The following is a 24,609-nucleotide window of genomic DNA, read 5'->3' on the forward strand; positions in this document are numbered from 1 at the left end:
CACATCATGGATTTTGTTATGCTTTTCACTGCACCAATATGGCAGTGAAAAGAAACCAGCATACAAAATGGCGGCGTGACGTAATATCTGGAACTGGGCACAGGTGCGCACCCTGTTCCAGACAGTTCAACTGCTTAACCCTTACAAAAAGATCCTTTCCCGAATTGGAAACACTGAGAACTGAAGTGGAAACTGCCAAATTGTGATCACTGCACCATGTCGTATGTAACAACGTCTGTTTAAATGCTCGATGTAGATTCTCAAAACACCAGTAAATATTGAAGTAATATAAGGGGCAAGGTCAATGAGCTTCTAGGAAGATGTCTGGTGGAATAAACTTGTTAAATCCTAGAGAAATGAGAAATGAAAAGCAAAGTCACATGGATTTTAAAAACATAGTGCACCATGAACTAGAGTGAGGAAAACAAAGCAACACACTACGAAGAAGTGTGGACTCTGAACAGAAGGTGAATTGAATACGCTAAAGGCCAGCAGAAAACAAGACCACGAATTGTACAATTTTTTGAGCTGGGTGAAAATTATATTTTTGTATTTTAATAGACAGCAAATAGATTTTTTGTTGTGTTAATGAGCTGTCATGGTCATCAACTACAGCCACCCCTGATAGAAAAAAAGAGTGAGACAGACACGTTAGACAAGCTAGAAATTATTTTAGCTTATTTTCTTTATAAAATTAAGTTATGCCATTTAAATATGTTTTTGGGGTGTTTTGTATCGAAACCTGCCTTTAACACGACCTGTTTGATGACCATACCCCCAGCGGCATCACAATATACAAGTATATGATCACTGCATATGATGTGTTTTATGTCCTTTCTTCCATTAAAATCTAGAATTACTTTATATAAAGCAAAGTACCTTCTTTCAGACATCCATGTATAATTTCATTTGAACTGAATAATTTCATTTAGTTAAGCTTTAGACAAATAATCCAGTTAAAAAGACTAAAATTAAGATTGTATAAATAGTATCAATTTCACTTAAAATCCCAAAGTAAACTAGTGTTTATTCTAAATTGGTAACTTCATCTTTCTGCCATTTTTGTATGTTTTGGGACATGTTATGTTTGACATATGGTCAGCATTATTCAGAAAATTGATAAAATAAAAACAGCGAAACAATCCATTTGCCCAGTTGTACTTTAACCATAATCAATTCAGTGTCTAAAACAAACTTCTGGTTTCTTACTAAGCATAATGATGCCAAGCAGTTCATCCAACTCATGATACTGGATTGTCAAATAATAAAAAAAAGAAAACATAGCATTAGCCATAATTTATACATCTGTAAATGTTTGGGATGAAAGTAAATGCCATGGCATAAAATAAAAAGAGGAGTTTATATTGATAAGATTTATTTATTTAAAATGTTTCCTGTTTCTCTATTATGAGGTGTGCTTTTTCTGTAGTTTGACAAAGACCACAAAGCATACTTTCAAAACAGCAGAGCCAAGTTCCTCTTTGTCCTCTCTGTCTAAATGTATAAGTAATCTAGGCTGAGGAATGCAAATGGATGGAAAAGAAACTAATCTCCCATGATATAACAGACAACCCATTTGGAATATTATCCAGCAAGACTAACTCCTTTAGCTGGCTCATTGGCAGATTTGTACATTACCATGTATCAGGTTTACCTGAAAAGAGTTAGTTTTGGCAGGTTTCCTCTAAATCTCTATTCCAGCCAGTATAATTGTGTTTTCTGGTGTAATGTTTTATGGGCAACTGATTCTTATGTCTTCTTTTCTGATAACATTAAAAGGTAGAGCTCTGTCGATCACATTGCTAATGAGAGTATTAAGTGGAGCTGTTACTTAATATGGTGTTTGAATCTCTGTAGTATTTCACATGCAAGTGAAAAACACAAACGCTTTCATTTGATACTTGTTTTGTGTAGAACCTATGATGTATTTTCTAGAAAATAAATCATGCTTTCTCTCCCAATATTTTCATTTTAAACTTGGCATTCAATTTTACCAAAAACACAAAACAGTTTTATACTATTAGGAGTTGCTCAAGCCTGAAACCATTCCAGACTGCCTGGATAAATGTAGCAGCCAATTACTACCTTGGCAGGCAGGCGTCTGCCATTTGGCAACATGGTAACAACACTGCCTTCAGTGCCAATCGCCCTATTCAGTCTACAGGTCAAACATCCCCTACAGTGTAAAGTAGACTATTCCACATCTATTCAACTGCCATGGGTTGATATGCAGAAATGTTAAAATGGCAAATGGGCAACCAGTGAGTTTTCATACATAGGATGGCCAAGTTTAATATTGGACCGTCTCCTGAACTTTGGTTAAAACTACACCATTTGGTAATCTCCCAAAGGTTCAAAATTCGATTCCTAGAATTGTTAGTCATACTATGCTTCAACAGCTTGTCTGATCTTCCCTAACTCGCTGTCTCTTCAAGAATTGATTATAAAATACTTTTGCTTACCATCAAAGCATTGCATAGTCTTGATTCTCTGTATCTTTTCAAACACAAACTGTGCTGAATCCCAAACTGAGCATTATACTGAGCAGACCCTGCCATTCTTTGTCATTACAGCACACGGTGATTTTGGGATGCCTACTCTTTTACTGGTTTGACCACATAGCTCTGGACCACGACAGGAACAACGCACAACCTTCTTGGATTTTAATAAACAGCTCAACCCAATTTTTGTTTAATCATCCATCTAATCATTTTCTAAGCACTTTATCCAATACGGGGACATGGGAGAGCCGGAGCCTGACCCAGCAACCAACAGGAGCAAAGCAGGTAACTCTCTGGATGGAATGCCAGTCCATCACAGGGCAGACAGACACAGACACACTCGCTCTCACACCAGGGCTTATTTCCCCAGAAGCCTCTTCATCTACCAGTATGTTTTTGGACTGTGGGAGGAAACCAACACAACACACAATATGAGAGCAAACAAACTTAATACAGACCGCACCCTGGCTTCGAAATTGAACCCAAGGATGAAGTGCTGCATGGCAATGATACTAATCATTGCACCACATGCCACCCTTTTTGTTCAATCACTCTTTTAATATTTCAGTCATTTAATTACTCTATTGCCCAGTGCCTTGAGACATGTTTTTACACGTGAGGCACTTTATTAATGTATGAAATCCATAGTCTGCAGAATGCTACAAAAAATTAAAAACACTTACTGTGCACATATATATGGAAATCCAGTCTGCTTATTTCTCCCTAGTAGTTAAGACAGCTATTTGACTCTAGAGCTCAGTAGCCACTTGGAGGTTATGCTCTGCTCTCACCAATTGCCTTTATGCACTTATGAAACCTTTCAAGCCGAAAACCCCTGACCACTGCAAGCTCTTTTGTCTGTCAAACCCAACTTAACAACACAGCTGGTGTCTTTTAATCTGTAATATTTATGCCCTGACACACAGCAGTTTCAAAGCTCTTAGGTTACCCCTTATGGTCCACTCTCCAGCATCAAAGCAACATCAGTTTTCCCGAACTTAAAGACTGTGGCATTGATTAAGACAGGTTTTAAAAGAGGCAACTTGGAATGCGCAATCTATAAATCAGACAAGCAATGTGAAGCAACAAAAAGTCATGCCGGCCCTCCAGGTAGATAATGGATACAATGATAAGAGAGACTGCTGCCACTGTAAGCATAAGCAGAGCCTGTACAAGTTTTTAATGGTGGTGGGGGGGGGGGGGGGGGGGTAATTTGTGGTTTGAATGTTTTGATGAATTATATTGTCTATATGATAGGTAGCTCTATGACCAATGCCAGAACATACATTTTATTTTAACTGCTTAAAAAAGAATGTTAAAAACATTCTTGAAAAATCATCCATCTAAATAGAACCATTACTCAGGTCTGGCTAAACTAAACTAAATCAGATGTTTTTTTTTAAATGTAGTTCTGTGAATTACTTATATAAAACCATGAAACTTATGATGCAACAAGGAGATTAAAGCAAATAAAGTATTACTAGTAGCAGTAGTTTTTAAAAGGGTTTTAAAAGAAATTATGACAAAGGTGCAGCAAAACATTAAAATAAAAACTATGTACAAAAAGCCTTTTTAGTGAAACAGCACACATCTTCTCTTTTGCTGTGTGTGACACAATTATATTTTGAATTTACACTACATAGCTGTAGGGTACAGTATTACCTGGAATTTAATTTTCTGTGATAGTTGTACTTGTACATTGCTTCATTGTTTTGCACTGCAACTAAGTTATCCTACTTCCAAGTTCTTCAAGTTCACCAATACAATCCATATGACTGTCATCTATGCTCGCTCAGAGTTGAGTGCTCTGCCGGTATAAATCATTCAGCCCCAACCTTTCACACTACAGTTGACGGTCCTGAGGCCCACACAACAGGTGCTCCCCTTGGCCTGGCGACGGCTGTAAGACTAATCCACTCAGTGTGAAACAACTTGAGGCTGAGACTGAAGGTCAGCAACACAAGCAGTTGGGGTTCTTGAAGAAACACACCACCAAAGGTCACTGCCCTGCGGGCCACTTGACACGGTTTTACTGTTTTTTTTTTCCTTTTTAAAAAAAAAGGTTAGCAATAAATACAGTACAACTTGCAATTTGATGACGGATGCAGTCTCTGTGCCAATGTAGATCTTTCGCATGACAAATCTTGGCCTGTTAAAGGGGAACTGCAATGCTATTTTTACATTTGGGGTTATAATGAATCAGCAATGATGAGTGCATTTCAAACCACAATGATACTACCAAGTACATAGTAATGTTTACAACCTCCAATTTCCATCACAAAAGAGATGAAGTTTCAGTGTATGCGTAGTTCCATCCTTGTCTGTGATTCAGCAAACCTTTATGAATTCCTGAAGGTGCCATACTGTATATCCTTTGATTATATACAAATCACTATAGTTTATCTTTAAGCTGAAAAGGCATCAATGTCATTACAAATCAGGTTATGTTCTTTACCACACGCAGATCTCTGACATATTAAAATAAGTCAAATGAATACTCCAAATATTTCACCAATACGTCTACACTCAAGGGATAAATAAGCCTTCTCCACCATCATCTGTGGAGTCACTGATGCTTAAAATAAAGCTGGCAGGTACAAATGTGTTGTGTCTGTTTCAATTTGTGCTTGGTGTTCTGTAGCTGTTGTACTGCCTCCAAGTCAAGGTGCTCATATTTAGTATAGCACGACTGCATGATTTCCACACAGTCGGTTACAAGCGTTTCAGCAGCTGAAATGGGAAGAGAAGGGCACCTGACAAAGGGAGCACAATATTAAAAAGTCATGAGGGGACAGCAAGTTCAAACTGGCCTGAGCAACATCTCCCCAGAAAGCTAGATAGAAGTAAATTGATCAGGTGATTGAGGAAAAACCAGGAAAGTGGCGAGTCCACATTGTTCCACATCTCCCAGCTGGGAAGAGAGGGAGGTTTCACTAGACTTTGTGCCGCCAGAGTAGTGGGAGAGGAGCCGAGGGAACGAAACCATGCGCCCTGTGGAGTGATGCAAATTTTTTGAAGAATCTGGGAGAAACTTGCGCTTGGAAACCAGTAAGCAGGCTAATTATAGAGAGGTCCGCTGAGGAACCTCTCTTGTCTCTTGTCAGTAGCTCAAAGAAGCGTTTAGGCTTTTGTTTTAGGGATTCTGGTTCTTTTTCTTGCCCTATAAGTAAAAAAGCACAGGTTCTGTACCTTTTGTGTGTGCGTTTTGACCCAGACCCCTCTTTTTAAGAGATCCAGTTACGGCACATAACTCCCAGCCGTGTGAATAAGTGTGTATTTCCGTGAACCTACCATATCAGAAAGCAACATCGTGGAATGTTCACCGATACTGATAACGCCCTCTCCCAGGCGGTGTCTCTTCAGACGGTTGTGGAACGTCCTCAGCTCTCGCTCCACTTTCACCCCCGAATCCACATTGACCAACAGCTTCCAGAACGGCAACCTGTGGGTTTCAGAAAGAAGTGGTTCTCAATTCTGATCCAATCCTATACAAAGTAATTTTTGATTGCTTAAAACATTTAAAATTAGTAAATCATTCTTTCATGTGGATGTCATTATTTCTGTTCATATATATATATAGTAAGTACTCCATACACTTCTATGTGTATCATATTACAACAGGATTATGACACACTTTTCCTGTTTTTTTTTCTGTTCCACTATGCCTGGAAAATCTCCTTTAAAACAGCAGTCTCTGAAAAAGTGTACATGTTATGGTTTCAACAACAGCACATTTTCAGATTCCAAAAATTATAGAACTTAGGCTACACTAACCCTTCAGAATATGAATAACTTAAATAAGATGAACAGCCTCTTCTCGTCTGCAAACTTTCTTATGTTCTCTAATGTACACAACTGTCTCATCTTAAACAGAAATTCTATAGGTAATAGTTTTCAATAAGGGTGTTTCAAATACAATAAGGGTAATTAAGAAATATATACAGTACCCCTCTGCCTCGTTAGGCATATTACCTTCTGTATGGAGTGGAGGCTGGAGTGAAATATTTTCAGGAATGGCAACAGCGACAGACCGAGTTTAGGTCAGCCAGAGGTCACAGTGTGTCTCGAGGCCAATCTGACACTAGTGGTGAGCATTACTGGCTGTGCCGGAATTTAATTACCGTAAAATGTCAGTGTTTGGCAGCACTCGTTCATGCTCAGAAAGCTGGCTTCCCACTTCCTGGTGGACGGTTTTGATGTTGTTGCTGACGCAAACCATATACTGAAGGGGCACCAGCTCTGAACTGGGCGGCGTCTGCAAACAAAAGTGCCTCTGGCTGCCAATAGAAATGTGCACTGGGACCTCCTGAGCAACCAGCAAAGCTACACCTTTAAAAGGAGGCAAAAAACAACAAGCAATTAACCGGAGAGTGTGGGCGTTTAGACTCCTCCCATCAGATTCTGGATCTACAGCATCTGCACGGGATGATTTTACCCTTTCAGGTCACCTGGGGAAATATGACAGGGTGGAGGAGCAGATCATAAAAATGCCAGGATGACTTCACACCAGGGCTACCTAACATGGGACTTCAAATCCATTCCACTGCACTAGATACTTAACTGTTTGTTTGGTGAGTGCTGAGATCAGTAAAAAGTAAGGTACTTGTTGTATCCAAGTACTGCAATGGGCTTTAAGCAAATGTTATGTTCGTGTTATGTTCTGCAGCTACTTTTGTGAGATTTTAAAGAGTGCCAAAACAAGAAAAGTAAGTTAACCTTAGTCCACGTCTGGAACAAATTCATTGTGTGAAGAAAAGCAAACTGGGGTCATGGCTCAGTAAACTCCAAGAAAAAGGACAGAAATCTAAGAAATACCAAAACAATATGTAAAGAAACAAATGTGAAAAAATATTTTAAATTACCATATAGTGATTTATAAAGACGCCATCCTTCTGATGAAACGTAAAACCGAGGTCCTGACTCTCCACAGTCATTAAAAATCCCAGGGTGTTTCGCCAAATTTCCCCCTGGCCTTTACCAATCATGGCCTCCTAATAGTCCCCATCTATGAAATGGCTTCCTCACTCTGTTCTCCTCCCCACTAATAACTGGTGTGTGGTGAGCATACTGGTGCACTTTGGCTGCCGTTGCATCATCCAGATGGAGCTACACACTGGTGGTGGTGGAGGGGAGACCCCATCACCTGTAAAGTGCTTTGAGTGGAGAGTCCAGTAAGTCCTCTATATGCAACTAAACATGATTGTAAGATAGAAACATAAAAAATGATCATTGCTTCAAAAGAATTCAGAGCATCAAAAGAAACATTACTTACAACTGCAAAAGAATTCGCAAAGTTAAGGATTTCAAAGTTATTTCAAAGTTCAGCAAGTGCAAAGAAACAAAAACTAGCTCAGTGGAGATTCTCTTCCAATTTTTTGCAGGGAAAAAAAGCCTAACAATGATCAAATGTTTTGATACCTAAATATTCAGCTGGATGAGCATATCTATAAAGGTGTAAATAAGCAGGACATTGGATGTGTAATGAACACCAGTAAACCTCATTTAAGCATTGCTTTCATGCTCTGCTTTTATACAGCAAGTCTTACAACGTACTACGAGTGAACGTTTTTGTTTCATTTTTTTACTTAAAAGAATGACCTTCTAAAATCTGGCAAATACAATTTGCTAAAGATTTGATTACTTTAAAGCGTGTTTAATAAGGTCAAAAAATGTTCAGAGCAAACTATCGTCTATATATTTTTTTTAAGTGAACCCAAAATGACTTTCTACAGTGCTGCAGAAACACTGCCCTGATATAAGTAGTAAGATTCACCCGGATAGTACAATAAAATTGCCAGCCTAGGAATCTAGGAATTTTACCAGCAGCTCAGAATAAGGCTGAAAAGTCCACTGGACAAGGTAAAACTCCATATCTTCTACTCTCCTTTCCGCCTCTCAGCAACTGTAACAGATTTCACGGTGCAAGCTGCTCGCCAAAACCCATCTGAAGCATGACGCAGGTTTTAGGTTTTCACTTTGCTCCAGATAGCTTTAAATAAAATGAAACATCAGGCAGTCTCTCCTGGGAGTGCAACTGAATTTACCTAGTAAATTCACCGAGGTAAATACAGTAAAATCACAGAGGTTCCAAGAATCTAGAGGGTACCAGAGTAAACCTGCTTTCAAAACAGTAGAGGGTAGAAGGTGGCTTTTAGCCAGAATAATTTACCAGTGAGCAAGCCTATATGTGCATATAGTAAAATTGTTTTTTATTCATCTGACTGTTGTAAGCTTTCAGACTTGGTTATGCATAATGTTAGGAGCACATTAGTTCTTCATCCAACTTAAAAGGAAAGATCATTTGGGTTTGACACATTAGTATCACACAGCACAGCACCAAGGCCATTCAACATGGTATCGCACAGTGCAGATAAAAAAGTAATCATCTGTTATTCTGACAAATGACGATCAGTGTGGAAATTCTGTTTTGACTGAACATAATATCAGAGATAAAGTTCACATAAATTAAAATAATCCGTAAACTTACACAAGTTCACTTTATTAAGCCAAATTAGAATGGATCTTCTAAAACTACTCTAAGTGTGTCTTGGGGTAAACAAAATCACAACTATCCTGATGATATAAAAGTATCATACAGATACACGCCTCAGCAGTATAAAATCTGATGACACCACACCATGATGACACTATAAAACCAAACAACCAGATTGACAAACTCTTCTCACACCCCTTTCAGAAGTAACACGAACCTAGCAGCCAGGGCAAACACAACTACGCAGGTAAAAATAATACTCCGACTTACTTATTCAGTAATAAGGAAGCAGAAAAGTTTAAACACACTTTTGATTTTGGCCTGAGGTGTTGAATGACCCCTGTCTGAATGTTGAGAAAAGGTCTTGCCGTGTCCAAAACAGCTGCCTTTCCCTCAAAGCGTTTGCTTATCTTGTGTTGTGTGTAGATAATGGGAAGATTTTACTCATGATCAGGTAGCTCACTGAATGGTGTTTAGGTGGCTGATGCATTCTACAGGGTGAGCTGATCTTAGCAGCCGTCTGGGTCTGGCAGCTACCATAACATTAAAGAGTAATAGATGAAAGATAAAAAAGCAGGAGTCATTTTCAGGTTTTCTGTGAGGAGGTAGCCAATGTGGTATCCCCCTCTCTCTGTTTATATTTATGGCATCCCGGCAGCCATGTTAAGTGATGAGATTATGTGAACCAGATAATTTTGTCCACAGATGTAGCTGCCCTCCTAGGAATCCCTCCAGCCTCTCGGATTTCTCCGACATGCCAAATCTTGCTCGCTTGTCGTTCTCCTGTATGAAGCTGTTTCATTCAATGCCAGCTCAGCTGCCTTGCAAGCTGCAGAAGCCCTGGATATTGAGGTTCTGTGCATTTTTTAAAGGGGCTTCAATGTTAAGCACTCGCCAGACGAAGCCTCTCAGCCACTAAATGCCTGAGAGCATACGGTATTGCAGAAACATTTTCACAAAAGGCGCTCTTAACATGCAAATGTACCCTCTAGTAGTTCAGAAAAAAGAAGCACAATAAAGCTAAAATGTCCTTATATAACTTCCATCCATCTATCCAACACAGGGCTGTGGGGGAGCTGAAGCCTATCCAGACAAGCAAGACACACAAGGCAGGACACACCCTGGACAGGACAGCAAGGGCCAATTTTCCCAGAAACAAATTAACCTCTGAGTATGTCTTTGGACTGTGGGAGGACACTGGTGCATCCAGAGGAAACCTATATGAACACGGGAAAAACATACAACATACAGCACACCCTGGGAATTGAAGCAAAGCACGGCAGCGATGCCAACCTTATTAAATGTCTAATAATGTAGCCTACAGGAAAAAGTTCAAAATGTTAAAGTATTTTGAGTCAGGGCAGGACTTGCACCTGCCTCACTAATCAGTTTGATGGGGACTTCCTGGGTGAGGCTAATTGGCCGGGGGGGGGGGGGGGGGGGGGAGAATGTGAGGATTGTTTACCTGGAGATGACAACAGCCTCTTGAAAACAACAAAAAACACTTTATTCCCAGGATAGTGTCACAGGCATGTCTACGGGATTGCAAGGCGAAGAGATTTTCTTTCGGGTATGGTCTGGAGTCCATGGTTTAAAAAATACAGTGTACAATTTAGTAGAGACATGTTCCTGATTTATGTTTTGGGGACATATTTTCTGAGAAAATATACAGAACCTCGGCATTCATCCTAATTATCACGTTTAGAAAGCACATCTTGACAGACAATTAATCCGCTCTCATATACTGGGGTAGGTACAGTGAACTGTCAGTCTCAACAATTTAACGATGCACTGTCTTCATAAAAAAAAAACAGATGCAAGCCAGTACAGAGCAAATAGTTTATTTTGGGACCATTGTTAATTGCAAAGATGCATTTAAATATTAGATTCAATATTATGAGATCAGCTGTTGATACTATCTTTCTATATTCTGCTTTTACATGCATCAGACAGAGATACTGTTTCATCCTCTATTCATATACAGATTATGCAAAAAGTCAGCATTGCACACTATATAGAAATGGCTTTTAAATAAGAGGGGGGGGGGGGGGTTGTATTGCTTTCTGCAGTGCAGTGAAGAGAAACAGGGAGCATGCCGAAACAGCAGAATCCCTGGGTTTCTTTACCCCCTTTCTCAAGTCCTTACTGCATAATTCCAGCTAATTTTCCAGTTAAAATAGAGCAGGATGGATAACAGATGAGCACTGCAATCAGTCTGTCGTGTCTGGGAATTAGGGGTGGGTGGATGTGAAGGAAACAAAAGAAAAGTATTTTTTTCTTAAAAGCATTAGGTAGTGCACTCCCTATCGGGCAGCCAGTTTCTGATGTTCATTTGGCATTGATCTTGTCTAAAACTCAAAAGTTAGAACAAACGTCTACCTGCTTGCTAATAGCCATCAGAACCTTGGAAACCACTCAGAGATGGAGTGTAATATATGGCCAACCAGTCGGAGGGAGAATTAATAACTGTCATTTTGTGAAATTTAAGAGCAAATAAAAGCTTGAGTTATGGCCAAAATGGGTTCCTTCAAGGTTTAAGAGCGGGGCCTCTTATTTTTAGTACTGTACTGTCCCTCTAAACACTACCGCCTAACTAAACAACTCCTTTAAAAGAACACAATTATTTAGCAACTGCATAGTAAACATTTGGGTTCACAAGTTTTCACAAGGACCACAGTTTTCATTCAAAGAAACTGAGCCAAAGCAAACATGCAACAGGTATACTTCAATGTAATAAGTGTCACACATTATATCTCTCTCTGCTTCCTTAAGTATTTTGATAAACTCATCAGAGTCAAGAATTTGAATCGTGGCATATACACAGATATTAAATAGTCTCTACCCTTTGCCTACACCTTATTTATTGCTTCTGCTATGCTGCTTCAACAGCAGTAAACACTCAGGTCTGCCTTTTTCTGCTGCTTGCCAAATGCTTTGTTCTCTTTACAAAGTCATATTTATGATCCCAGTAGCAACTTGGGAATAAAATGAGTCAAAGGTTTACGAGACGTTTTTTTCCAGTTCAAAGTTTGCTCTGATTTTGTATGTGCTTGCGTCCCACAACTGGGCAGGCAAATGAAGATATGGAAATCATTTCATTAATGAATTTCCACCTTGAAAAAATAATGGATCTGAGGTTTACCGAACAAATATTTGTCAAATGTTATTAATAAATCACAGCCGTGCTGAAGATAGGGTTGTGAAGATCTAGGGCAAAATACCCAACCAAACTGGGTCCTTGGATCATTAAACTACTGACAGCCAAATGGGCTAGATGGGGGAAATGGCCTTCTTTGGAAGTAACCTTTCTCATGTTCTTATGTCCTAAATAAACAGTATGAACGTCTACCAGGCTTAGGGTCAATAGCCAAGATAATTAAGTGACCTCAGGTGATTTCATGTGGTGATTCGTGCCTGCTTGTAACATCCCTTTACGTAGTGCTCCCCCAGCTGAACAATGTGGCCATGCTGAGCTTGATCCTTAATACAGCAGAAAAAAGTGCACAATTCCATCTCAGTACAGACCATTAAAGAGCAAAATAAATCCTTCAAATTCCATTTTTAACATTTGTTTAATGATTTTGTCACCATTTAAATATACATCAGTATACATGAGTTCATGGATCTTTTTATTTTCAGTATAAAAGATAACAGTAAAGATTCCCTATCTGACTTGTAGTATTTGCATTTGGTATTTGATTAACTTGTAAAGTAAACGTTGTCACACATTTATTATATGGATTTAAATGCTAACAAATTAGAACAGTCTTAATTATAAGTTAAAAAAGAACTAAACTTAATGTCCTTTATATTCAAAAGACTAGAAAATAATTAAAATATTTATACATTTCATATAAAAATGAAAATGCATAACTAAACTGTGACTACAACTAATTCAGACTTAGTTGTCTAGAAGTTAGAGGGATTTTAGTTAGATTTCAGTGGACTAGACTTTACCAAGAGTATGACTACAAGTCTGTCATTCTGAAAATGGGTGTTAAATGATTATAGAAAGGGGGACAATAAAATTGCAATAGGCTGCACCTGAATTGGAGGGGCACTAATGAGGCTGGCAAGTGTATGTTTATAGCAGTGAAAAAACAGGGGTCAGGAAGCTCAAAGCAAATTTAATTTTGTGAGAATCAGAGCACAACTGTGCAGAACTATAAAACGTAATGTGTTCAGAGATAAAAGCATATGTGAAAAGTGCTCAATATTATATCACTAGTATTAAAAATGTGGTTTAATGAAGGCAGAGATAAATATGAGAGCATGTACAATTTTCAGGAGGGACAGGGCATGGTGAGAGACAACCTGTACTAGCTATACTGTAATTGATGTGAATGTGCACTGGTGTGAGCTACCTAGCTATACATATTACATGTATTTTTATGGGGGTGGGTGGAGTGTTTAAAATGTGGTGAAGAGCACCTTCAGTGTGCCCCTACATAGTGTTAGAGACAATTTTCTATTTCTTCAGCAGTAAACCTTGTGTGTTAAAATGCAACAAAGCAAACAAATGTCACACAATCTTAATTCTAAAGCGGAAATGGATTGGCTAGAGTTAATACCCGAAGCTTTATTACAATTCTAGTTAGCCACGACCCTCGCCAGGATAAGCTGATTTCTGATAATGGCCGGATGGATTAGAAAAGTGCTTAGTAACTCTTTCTAAGTTAATTTTGCCCTCTAGTTTCTTTACTTCTTTGTTATGCTGAGGCCTCTGAGGTTTCAGGTTGGTGGTGAACCACAAGCCAAGCTCCAAGCTCCAAGCGCAGGTTCATAGAAGAGCCTTGGACATCTTCAGCAAGGCCAGTGGGAGCTAGGCTTAAAGGAGAAGTGAATAATGCAGGCTGACTGAAAATGGAGCTGTCCCAATTATTACAGAGCAGAAAAAAGGCTGCCTTGATGCAGCAGTCAGGCTGGCTTTATTGAAACTCCCTGAATTTCTGAGGAGAAAAAAGGCTGCCGTGACGCAGCAGAGAGGTTGGCTGCATTGAAGCTGCCTGAATTCTGAGCAGAAAAAAGGCTGCCGTGATGTAGCAGAGAGGCTGGCTGCATTGAAGCTGTCTGAATTAAAGCGAAGGCGCCCCGCGGAATGAGACTGTCTAGAAACAGCAGTGGAGAGGCCAGTGGAGCCGTAGCTTCAGAGGACACGGTGAAAAAGAAAAAAGGTTGAAGACATGCAAGCTTAGAAAAAAGCAGCAAGGGCAGAATAACCCCAGCTATGTCAGGACTTGGGACACAAAAGAAAAAAAAATGTTTGTCAGGCTATCATCTCAGTACCGCAAAGCTCAGCACGTAGTCTGAGCACGGCAATGCTGCAACCTCAGAGACCAAATAAGTGGAGAAAGAGCCTGAAAAATCTGCTCAATTCCCCGTCTGAGATTGGGAGATTCTGCCCAGTTGAAATACTGGTGGCCTTTGAGAGATGTGTCCTGAGTGAGTTCACACGGGTTCAGAAAAGAGGCTGAGAACCCATGCAAATGACCTGGTTGCCCTAAGCAATATCGAGAAGTGAGCTTCTCCCAGCCCAGGCATATTTGGAAATTAAATATTCTCAAATTCTTGCCGGAGGGCTTAAACATGAATTCTGGTACACAGTAAACTGTCTTTTTTCCATAGTTCTATTTGTCCAGAGATGTATTTTTGTCTCCCCTTTTCCAAAGAGATGAACAATCTTATATTTTTTTCAACTGTTTTGCATTTTGCTTGTTTGTGGGCTTTATTGACGCACAAAAAGGGTTAAGACATTCCAGTAACTAACAACGACCTTTGAGAAGGTGGAAAATGGATTAAAAACTGCAGTACTTTCAGCTAAATCCGTTCTGATGTTACATAAATGAGAGTGTTAATGTCTCTGTAAACAATTGTCTAGGAAATCCTAATAATACTCTTTTGTTTATGTCACATGATAGTAATTATGCCTTTTAGCTCTTGTCATGCCCCGACTTAAATCTCATTCAGTACAGCTGTCGGGAACAGAGCTTAGTGCTTTCATCTTTTTTCCCCTGGGTGCCAAACTCCAGCACTCCAACCTACGTGGACGAGATCGAGATGAACCAGACACCAAAAAAACCACAAAGAAGTCTGTCCTGCCAAACGTCCAGCTTGCCTAAACTTCAGAATGGGAAGGCCATGTTTTTAAAAGGTGGTGAACAGTGTCAGTTATTATTCCTCAATTACATTATCTTTGCTGAGCAGAAATTTTGAGTTACAAGTTGTTTCTTCAAGCTACGCATTCCTTGGGCCCTGCAGTCTTTCAGCACACTGCAAGACCCTCAGGGTGACTGGAGGAGCAGTGGTGACCATCAAGTCACAAAAGTGACTGTTCCAAAGAGAGCCAAGAGGACGCTGGGAGACTAATCTATACATATATTGTGTCACACAACTACTTGTGAACTGTTGCTTGGGGAACCTCAGGCTGAACTGCGTTCAACTCACCTTTACTACTCAAGATTGAACTACATTTTATTACTATTAAAAATAAAAATCTTTTCTGTATTTTCTTGTTTGTGCTGTGCTCGGTTATTTTTGGTGCTAGTAAAAGTTCTATGAATTCTCTCTCTTTAAATACCACGGTGTGTATAAATTGTTTTTGAAACATTTAACTCACAAGAGGGTGAAGTGCTTTACACAAAAAACTCCAAGCACCTATATTATAGCTTTACAAGTAAATGCAAAAAAAAAAAGACTAGATCAATCAATTCCTGGTTTTATCTTCTGGCATCACATTAATGCTTGAATTACAGGGAAAGAAAATTTGAAAAGAAATCTGAGTTCTAGAGAAAATGGTCTGGCCATTAAAAAAATGTATTTATTTCATTATACACTGCTGTCTGAGACCTTTATATTTTTTAGCTGTCAACAAGTCATGAATGCACCATAAAATCTGTTTTTATTTCCCCGATAATGTGTATGAAGTAAGGCTCCAGAACTTTTATTTCTGATGACATCATCTTCATCTTTAATTAATCTAGATATTTCAGAATATAAAAGTTCCTCTTAAACTTTACACACAGAGAGAAGTCAGTTTTGAAAGAGGTGCTCAAGAATTCTTGAACCAGTGGGCTGTGATTACGGTCCACAGGTCCGCTGTGCCGGTTGAGCTTCCTCTCAAATGCTGGCAGCGACACATTTGGTGCTTGATTTGTAGGAGCAGGGAAGGACTGTAGAATAGAGCTCAATATATTTGTCACTGGCCTTGGTGCAATAGCTTGACGTAGCACTTATTGAAGCTATTTTAAAACACACTCTAATGATGCTGGGTATTTCATAAGCCCTGATTCTTTGTTTGAGGGTGGCAAGGCTTAGGTTGCAGTCACAGAGGAGGCTGAAGATGAACATTAAAAGGGATCTCACTCAGGAATACCAGCAGATATACCCTAACCAAGCCAACTGCTACACACAGACCGAAGTGATGCGCAGGCAACACATGCCTAACATTGCAGTGCTACTAGGGCACTTAGTCCCCAGAAGCTATCATGATGCTTGACGAATTAAATGCATTAACTACTGGCATCTGTTAATGCTTTATGTACTGATATGCTAGTTACAGAATCATTTAGAAAACTATGTCTCTTATATAGCTATAAGTTATAGAAATTAATATTATTTCATCTTATCTTTATATAAAATGCATGATTATATTAATCGAATGTCTTATATAAAGGGATTACGGTTTTCAATTTTAACTGAAAAACAGCGTACATACTACAATGATGTGACTATGTATAGAATAATGTAACAAAAAAGAGCATTTATTGATATGCCAGGCTTAACCTAGAGTTAGCTTAAAGTGTGTGTGTAAAATGTTTTGCAAAGAGTCTCTGAGAATTGCTAAGCAGGTTAAACAAGTAGAATGGAAAGTTCTGCAATCTGCGCAGATGGCTTATGTGTCTGTGGTATAAACTAGAACTTTTAATCACTCAGTCAAAAGCTTTAGTTATGTTGTGCAGGCTAATAAGTTTTTAAAATGTTGTGGATGAACAGGAACACGTGAACAATTGTAACAATAAATTAAATTTGCACATAAAATATTGAAACAAATACTTGTCACACAAAAAGAATAGCATTATTAATGTAAAACATCTAAAGTATCAAGATTTTAACAAAAATAAATAAAGTGGCCAATAAAGTTTTAAGACAAGACATATTCAAAACTGCAAAAGATCTTTTTATTTACAAAATTCTTTGAAAGTTTTAAAATATTTTATAGTTTACATGTAAAGTTAAGTTCAATCTTCTTGTTGGGGTGTTCTCCTCAGTGTTTAGCCAGAGATACTGTAGGTTATGGTTTATCATGAACACTTTTTCACTGTTTGCGAAAGAATTGTGTTGTCTTGCTGTGTCTTGTACCATGTCCTTAAGTGTGGGGTATTGAATACTCAGAGCCCGTTTATCTAAATACAAAACTCTCAGCATGGAAGCACTTGTTACTTTTTTTCTTTCATTACTGAAAAACGCTTGGCCTGTGCATGTTGGATACCGGGTCAAGAAATTAACTTTTACTTATTCCACTGCATTTAGATCACAAGAATAGCATACGCCCTGTGGATCTGAAAAATACTGTGAAAGAAAAATGCTTAGTCACAGAAAGACCTCAGAAGAGTGGTATGCATACCACTTGTATGCAATATGCAAGACACTGTGTGCACGTACTGTCGAATTGCAATGAGCAATGTCCCGGGTGAATCATCTGTTGCAGTTCAAGGCTTACCAGCAGTCTAAACCTTGAACAGGATCAGTTTATAGTTCATATACTTTGTACTTTTGACTGCACAGGGATATTTGCATGAAGTACATTGAAAATATTGAATGGCAATATTATTCTTGAAATATCTTTGATGTGCTATTTAGGAAAAAAAATGTATGACTGGTGTAAACAGAAAAGATCTTTTATAAAAAATATCCTGCTTGTTATCATATTTTCTTTGCACGTTGTTGGTTTAGAATACACAAAACCGACTCTTACAGTATATTAACAGCAGAAGTACTGAAAATACCCCTTTTAATGTTTCTGCAAATCCTATTGAAAAGCTTCTGCTGATTAATCTTAGAAAAATTCCAGGGGCAAAAGTATTCTAGGAGGAAAAGTAAATTAATTCATGTGTAAACTGACATACTGTACAAGCCAATATATTATACTTCACTTAAAAACAATCAACAATCAATCAATCCCTTTTGTGCTACAGCTCCCTTCACAATACTTTGCCACGGAGAACTTCTTATTCCACACAGAACTTATAATTTATTCAGTGGCAGTCGGGCAATAGCTGTAAAGGTACTGGGTATCCCAGGTACAACGTAGCCAATAACTGAACTACAGCTGTACTTAGACACATTTTCTTTGCAACTAACATCCACATCAACCTCCCTGGAGTGCTGCCTTTTGCTTGTATAGTTTGCAATTTTGTTTGTAAAACCAAACTTTATGGACACAGAGTTTCTAAATCTTGATTGCATGATCAATTGTTATTTGCTACTTAGTACTCATGCTGGGCTGCAGTATTCTAGGCTGAAGGCAAAATGTATTTTTACTCTTTTTTCCATGTCAACATGGACTTATTTGCACTTGCAGATGAAGACTGATAAACGAGACAACTGAACACAGACCTTGGCAATCAAGCAGGTTAGCTTGCAGAATGACTTACCTGTTGATCCTAGGAAGTATCGTTCTAAGACTGATCCATAACCTGTGGGGTTGTCTCTCAGGTTACTCACAATGAATGGTTGCAATGAAACATTCACATTGTTAATTGGCCAGTTCTGTGCATGAACACTTGCTCCACCATACCAGGAAATATTTGCCATGGAAAAGCAGTCCTGAAACAGAGTGATACAGAATCAATAGAGCACATGTTCTGTAATTTATTGGCAAACTGATGCCAAGACATCTTATGCTTGACGCATGCAATTACAATAACTAGGCTGCAGTAAAATAGTAGATAACCTTAATGATGTGTCGCTAAGGTTAACGATTATATGGGGTTACATTAAATTTTGATTATTGAAAGAATAACTGTACTATGAACTTAGTGAAATGAAACAAAATATTTTACATAACATTTGTATTATTTGTAGTTAAATCAATAAATTAACCTGATGACAACGAGATTATGTCATAATTATGGTACTATGTATATATGTACAGTAGCATATTTCCTCTTCTTTCAGTGCTCACTCCACAGTGTGATTTAAAAATGAACTTTACAAAGAGCAAGCAGAGATGGCTCACGATAGTTTCCTCTCATGTTTTAGTAAGAGACGATAGTAAGTGGCACCAAAGGCATTTATACAGGTGAGACAAAAATATCTAAACCCGTTCACACAAGACAAAGAACATTGACTGGGGAAATAAATCCTTCCATGTAGCTCAAAATGGAATCAACAGCTTGTTTCTGAATTTAACACAACAACGGGAAATTACCATCATTAAACTAATAAAAGCCTGATCAATCATCGCGATATAGAGACCTTAGAGGACCCATCTCCATAGACAGCATTTACATTGCTATAATTTTGCATAAGCATCACTTTATAACATCAGGATATTTACAAAATCAAGTTTGCAGGGATCAAAAACAGAAGCTTTAAAACGTTCCTCTGACAGCCAGTTCACAAACACTAATTTGAGCTGAGAAACCCAGGGAAGATCAAGCATCAAGATTGAAAACACCAGAAAGAAAATAGCACATAACTGCATCAATCCACAGAAGACTAGTGAATGACACTTTTTCTTTTTAAAAACAATTATACCAGTTCACTTGCCTATTGAAAACAAAGCTATACAAAACAATACTGAGTGTAAGGTAAGCAGAATATTAATTCCAAGACAATATTTAAATTACATTAAGTAAAATGTACAGTATGACTATCATACAGCTGCCATTGACACAAATTCAGGACAAGCAAGCAATATATATAGAAATACACCAGGATACTATGCATTCCTCAATTACGTGAAAAATCTTTTGAATTTATGAATCTGTTAGTTGAACTTTAGAGCTTGAATCTGAAAATATTGAGCCAATCTATTTGCAATTGCTACTACACTGAACTTTCAAGATCATCCACCCTCGCCTACACCACGTTTTAGTTTAGAAAATGAAATTCAAAATAGGAGTCTGCAACTGGAGAAAAAAACACGCAATAAAATACTAAATCGACTAATAATATTCCAAAGTAAATGAGCTTTAGATCCAGAGCAGTCTGGAGAATAAAAGGGGAGTGCGGGTGAAGGGTAAAGTAAATAGGATAAGTACTTTCGATCATGATTTTGTCTCTCTTGGAAGGTGAATAATGCTTGTTTAGAGACTATTATTTTAATAATTCAGCTGGGAAATTTCAAAATAGGCCTATATCATTATCATGAAGGTCAATTCGGGACGCAGAGTAACGTTGCACATTGTTTTCCCAAAAGCTTTTATTTTAAACCTCCGCACTTTGAATGTAGTAGATTAAAACAATGAAATAAATGTTTTGTGTTCTACATTTTCCTTTGTCGGTCTTCATATTAAAATGGAACAAGTGATTCAACCACTCGGTTCCATCTCGGACAGCAGAGGAACCACTGACCACATTTCCGAAGATGTAACCTAAGCAAGTAATCATAAACAGAAAAAATAACTTTTTCCTGTCTGTTGTTTTTAAAGAGAAATGAATAAAACAAATACGTGCTATGTCACTCCTCTTCCTATCCAACAGAAACTCAAGGACAAGACTTTGCAAATCTACTAAACCACTAAGTAGCATTTACGTGTTGTAACACTGTAAAAACAAATAATTTTAAAAGGAATTCTCTATTTTCAAAATATTATTAGATGTTGGTCGTTTCTCCTCAAAATCTCGTAAAATACTCACACATGCTTGAGTTTACAGACAACTGTAAGCTGCTTTTAACGTCCTGCTTCTAGTGCATCTTCTTTTCACTTTTGCGATTGTTATTTCACGTCGTAAAATCAGTCTTAGAATTTTGTTTTTATGGCAAGACAATTATCCTGAACTGCTGCAATTTAAGAGAGACTTATTCACTGTGTTGTATTGTACCCCTGGAACTCACAAGGTAATTTGCTATTTCTCTTGGCTTTTAACATTCAAACTGCAAGTGTTCCCAGGCTGAAAATGTGTTAATGATCGTCAACACAAACGTCTGGTAAACATAAAAATATACAACACAGAAATATGTCTATATATACTCATGCATATATATGCGCGCACGCGGAAAATGTTTTTTATTCATTATATTTAATTTTCAAAATTTGGGAACTTGTATGAACTAGGGCACATTTCGAAAATGTCTTTGTTCCAATACCCATGCATCTTGCATGTATTATATTTTCTTTTCCCACTTTAATTCCACCAAATGGTTCATTTAATTTATATAACCATCCTGGTAAACAGTATCCAAAAGAATATTCCCAACAAACAGTAAATTTGGGGTTTAAAACAGCACATGACAAACATTATTCGACACTACGCGCAACTGTGGGATTAATTAATAAAATCCTAATTCCTTGCAGTTTTTTTTCCTTCTAGACAATAGCTACTCCTTGTTTAATAATCAGGCAATTCAGATTTCTGCTAAAACTCTTAAATAATTAACGTCAGTGGGCTAGGTTATGTACTTTGTTTCTAGAAAATGATTTAACTTGTTACTTAATTGAGAGTTATAAGCATTGTTGTCGCCATAAATCCCTGACTAAAAGTATCAATCTTTTTATTAGTTTCATAAAAGGGAGCTGTCGTAAAATGCAACAATGATAACTGTTGTCTGTATAGGTATTTTTTAAACCAAAATTGCCTACGCGGAAAACACACTCTAAATGGGGGAAAAAACACTTAAAAATAAAAAAAACTAATTAAAAAAAGCATATTTTACATATACGTAAATGACGAATGACGTGACAAGCACGGATCGATTTCGCGTATCACAAGTTACTGACTTAAAATCAACTGAACACTTCAATCATAAAATTATTAACAGCAGCAACAACAACGATCATATGAATAAAGAATACGCACGGAAATCTAATAAAAATCGAAAACACAGAGATAATAACCGATGACTAATTTCTTTATTTTGAAGTGGCCGTAAACATTGAGGCAACAGTCACCGGTAACCTGCCTCCTTTTGACTGGACTAATGATATCTGCGCGATTGTGACTTTACCTTGAGTTCCACTTGGCAATTCAGAGGCGTCCAGTTTATGCTGTAGCATTCTGATGCTGCTGCGTAATCGGATTCGAAGGAGATCTTCAGATCTGCGATGGCATCCCACGTGTAACAGAACTCGGTCTTGTTCAGCCAGCACAGGTTTTTCACAAACGGCACATCGGAGTCCGGGAAGTTTCCGACGTCGATCTCCGCAAAGGTCTTATCCTCCGCGAGTGTCTGTATGATAAGAGAGTGGGTCCGTCTCTCCCAGATGAGTCCGCTGAAACCGCCCTTGAGAATCCAGTTCTTGTGTGGCTGATCCACCACTTGCCAATAAATGATCCCAATGGTCATTACGAAGAACACTGCGACACCGAGACAGGCAATAGCTCCCTTCCACGTTTCGTTCATTTCCTTCAGACCCGAGTCCCATGTTACTTCTGGGATGGGACTAGGATTCCTATTTCGAGTGTGAGGCATATTGTTTTGACATAAAAATGTAATGAAGAAAAAAATCTATGAGTTAAAAAATATCATTGGTTCATTTAGTATTAACAGCACAAAAAGTTAGTAGTATGCATCTGTTATGCATGCGCATTTATGCCAACAACTGAAACCCTGTCAAGTGAAAAAAGAAGCTACACCCCACTGCTGAAATTCCCAAGAAAAGGGTGACTTACCACATGCTGTTAAGTGTAAAGTTATGGTTTTTAATTGCATTGATCGTGGAGCAGTGAGCAGTCTAACCCGGGTTTGGACGCAATGCCTACAAATAGCTCCTCACTTCTTTGCTTGCCTGCACTTTTCCCCCCAGTGTCTGACGTAACTCCAGGCTGCTCTTCACAAGGGGAGCAGAGAACGCGCTTTGGACACGGCGCTTTGCAGATTTTAAGAAGCAGGTTAACGCACGCGGGCCAGTAAGTCGGGCGCAGAACGTGATTGAGAGCGAAGTCTTGGTCACCGCGGAACACCCGCCATCCCCAGCCCTTCGCGTTTCATTTCAATCTGCTTGAACTGGGAGTTGCAACACATTTGCAGTCTGTGGTATTTTGTTTTTGTCCTCCACACTGAGACCGGCATGGAAATGCCGCAGTAATAATCGGAATTCCCTATTTCAAATTAAAACAAAAACATAGTGGGGAATGTAAGAGGGATGCCAATTGACATGAATTCCGGTGAAAGTGGAATGTAGTTTCTGGCTTTTGTTGATATTTTCACGATTGATACCCTTTATCACCTTAAACGATTTGAAATTAATATCCGTGTTTGGAATAAGTAATATTCTTACTTCTGAGTCGATCGGAAAAGTCATTATTTGTGCTTACTTAGCTTCACCTACTGAGTAGCAGCACAACAGAGCGCATTTTGATGGTTATCGTGTTGCAGAAAGAGAAAAGTGACAAAGATCCTGATCACAAGGAGTACAATATGAAGTTAAAACTGGATAGTAATAAAACGTAGACATCCTAAAATCTTAAATTATATCAAAGAATTTCTCATCTTAAAAATTCTATGCAACATCAATGTAGTTGTACTACTGGCTGCATGAAAATTGTATTGGTCGAAAACTCCAGTTACCAGTATTGATCTCGATTAAATAAAAACGTTTAGTCAATAATTAGAAACCCGATATTTAGATAATATAATTAATAAACGAAATGCTAAAAGTATGATTGCCATACTTTTTAGTTAGCGGTCGTTTTTTTCTGCCACCCTAATCCTACTCATCCGCTGTCTTTGTAGCCGCTGATGCTGACTATATCAGAATGTGCCGACAGTTGTCACATGTTAATAAATCTTTTTATTGGATGTATTTAACATATTACATTATTGGCGGTATTACTAGGTTTAACAGTAGTACTTTGTAGGCTAAACTATCTTAAACGTATCCATTAATACTCTTTCATTAATTCGTATTTTGAATGATTAGATGCGCATAGTCTAGGGATCAATGATTGCAAATATAAACGACAGAAATGTCATGTTCAAAAATTAGTTTAATGCTTGCTTACATCCCATGGTAAGAAAAGTTACAAATCATGACACATTTTGTATGATTATCGAACTATCACTGAATATGTACGCTAATAATTCATGACAAATTCACAAGAAAGTAGATACGCAGATATTAGGCATTTCTTGAGAGGAATTACCGACTAAACTTGAGCAGCATATACGTTAGCTATGAGGAACAGTTACAGTTTTAGATTGTTGCGCATACAATAGTCGAAAAGATGCTGAAAAGCCGCAATTCTGGAACAAAGTAACAGTAAAGCACAGGGTATGATGTCGTCTTTAGTCAGGAGCTACACAACAAAAACTATTTTAAAAAGAGATTTACATCTGGCCAGACCCTTTTAAATCAAACCCGTTCAACCTTGACTGTCTCCTCCGCAAGGATCGTGCACAGTGGAAAATTGCATAAAGGCGATGGAAGTTTTCGTCGATGGATGTCAATT

At 38.2% G+C, this 24,609-nt stretch overlaps 1 protein-coding gene across 3 annotated transcripts in view; it reads right to left on the reverse strand.

Moving 5' to 3' along the window:
* Positions 1–23,118, reverse strand: part of LOC148645473 (SITS-binding protein) — a 42,827-nt gene extending 19,709 nt beyond the window's left edge. The window contains exons 1-5 of one of the 3 annotated variants that reach the window (XM_088612024.1): positions 22,831–23,115; positions 22,166–22,610; positions 18,648–18,819; positions 6,623–6,830; positions 5,793–5,943 (exon numbers count right to left, since the gene is read on the reverse strand). In XM_088612024.1, coding sequence (XP_088468150.1) covers positions 5,793–5,943; positions 6,623–6,830; positions 18,648–18,819; positions 22,166–22,610; positions 22,831–22,835 — 981 coding nt within the window. In that variant the 5' untranslated portion in view covers positions 22,836–23,115. Of the gene's footprint in view, positions 1–5,792; positions 5,944–6,622; positions 6,831–18,647; positions 18,820–22,165 lie in introns of all 3 variants that reach the window. The other 2 variants (XM_088612023.1, XM_088612022.1) reach the window with 2 other exon arrangements.
* Between the last annotated feature and the right edge of the window lie 1,491 nt (positions 23,119–24,609).

The sequence above is a fragment of the Lepisosteus platostomus genome, chromosome 18 (assembly GCF_059453375.1).
Source record: "Lepisosteus platostomus isolate fLepPlt1 chromosome 18, fLepPlt1.hap1, whole genome shotgun sequence".
NCBI lineage: Eukaryota > Metazoa > Chordata > Actinopteri > Semionotiformes > Lepisosteidae > Lepisosteus > Lepisosteus platostomus.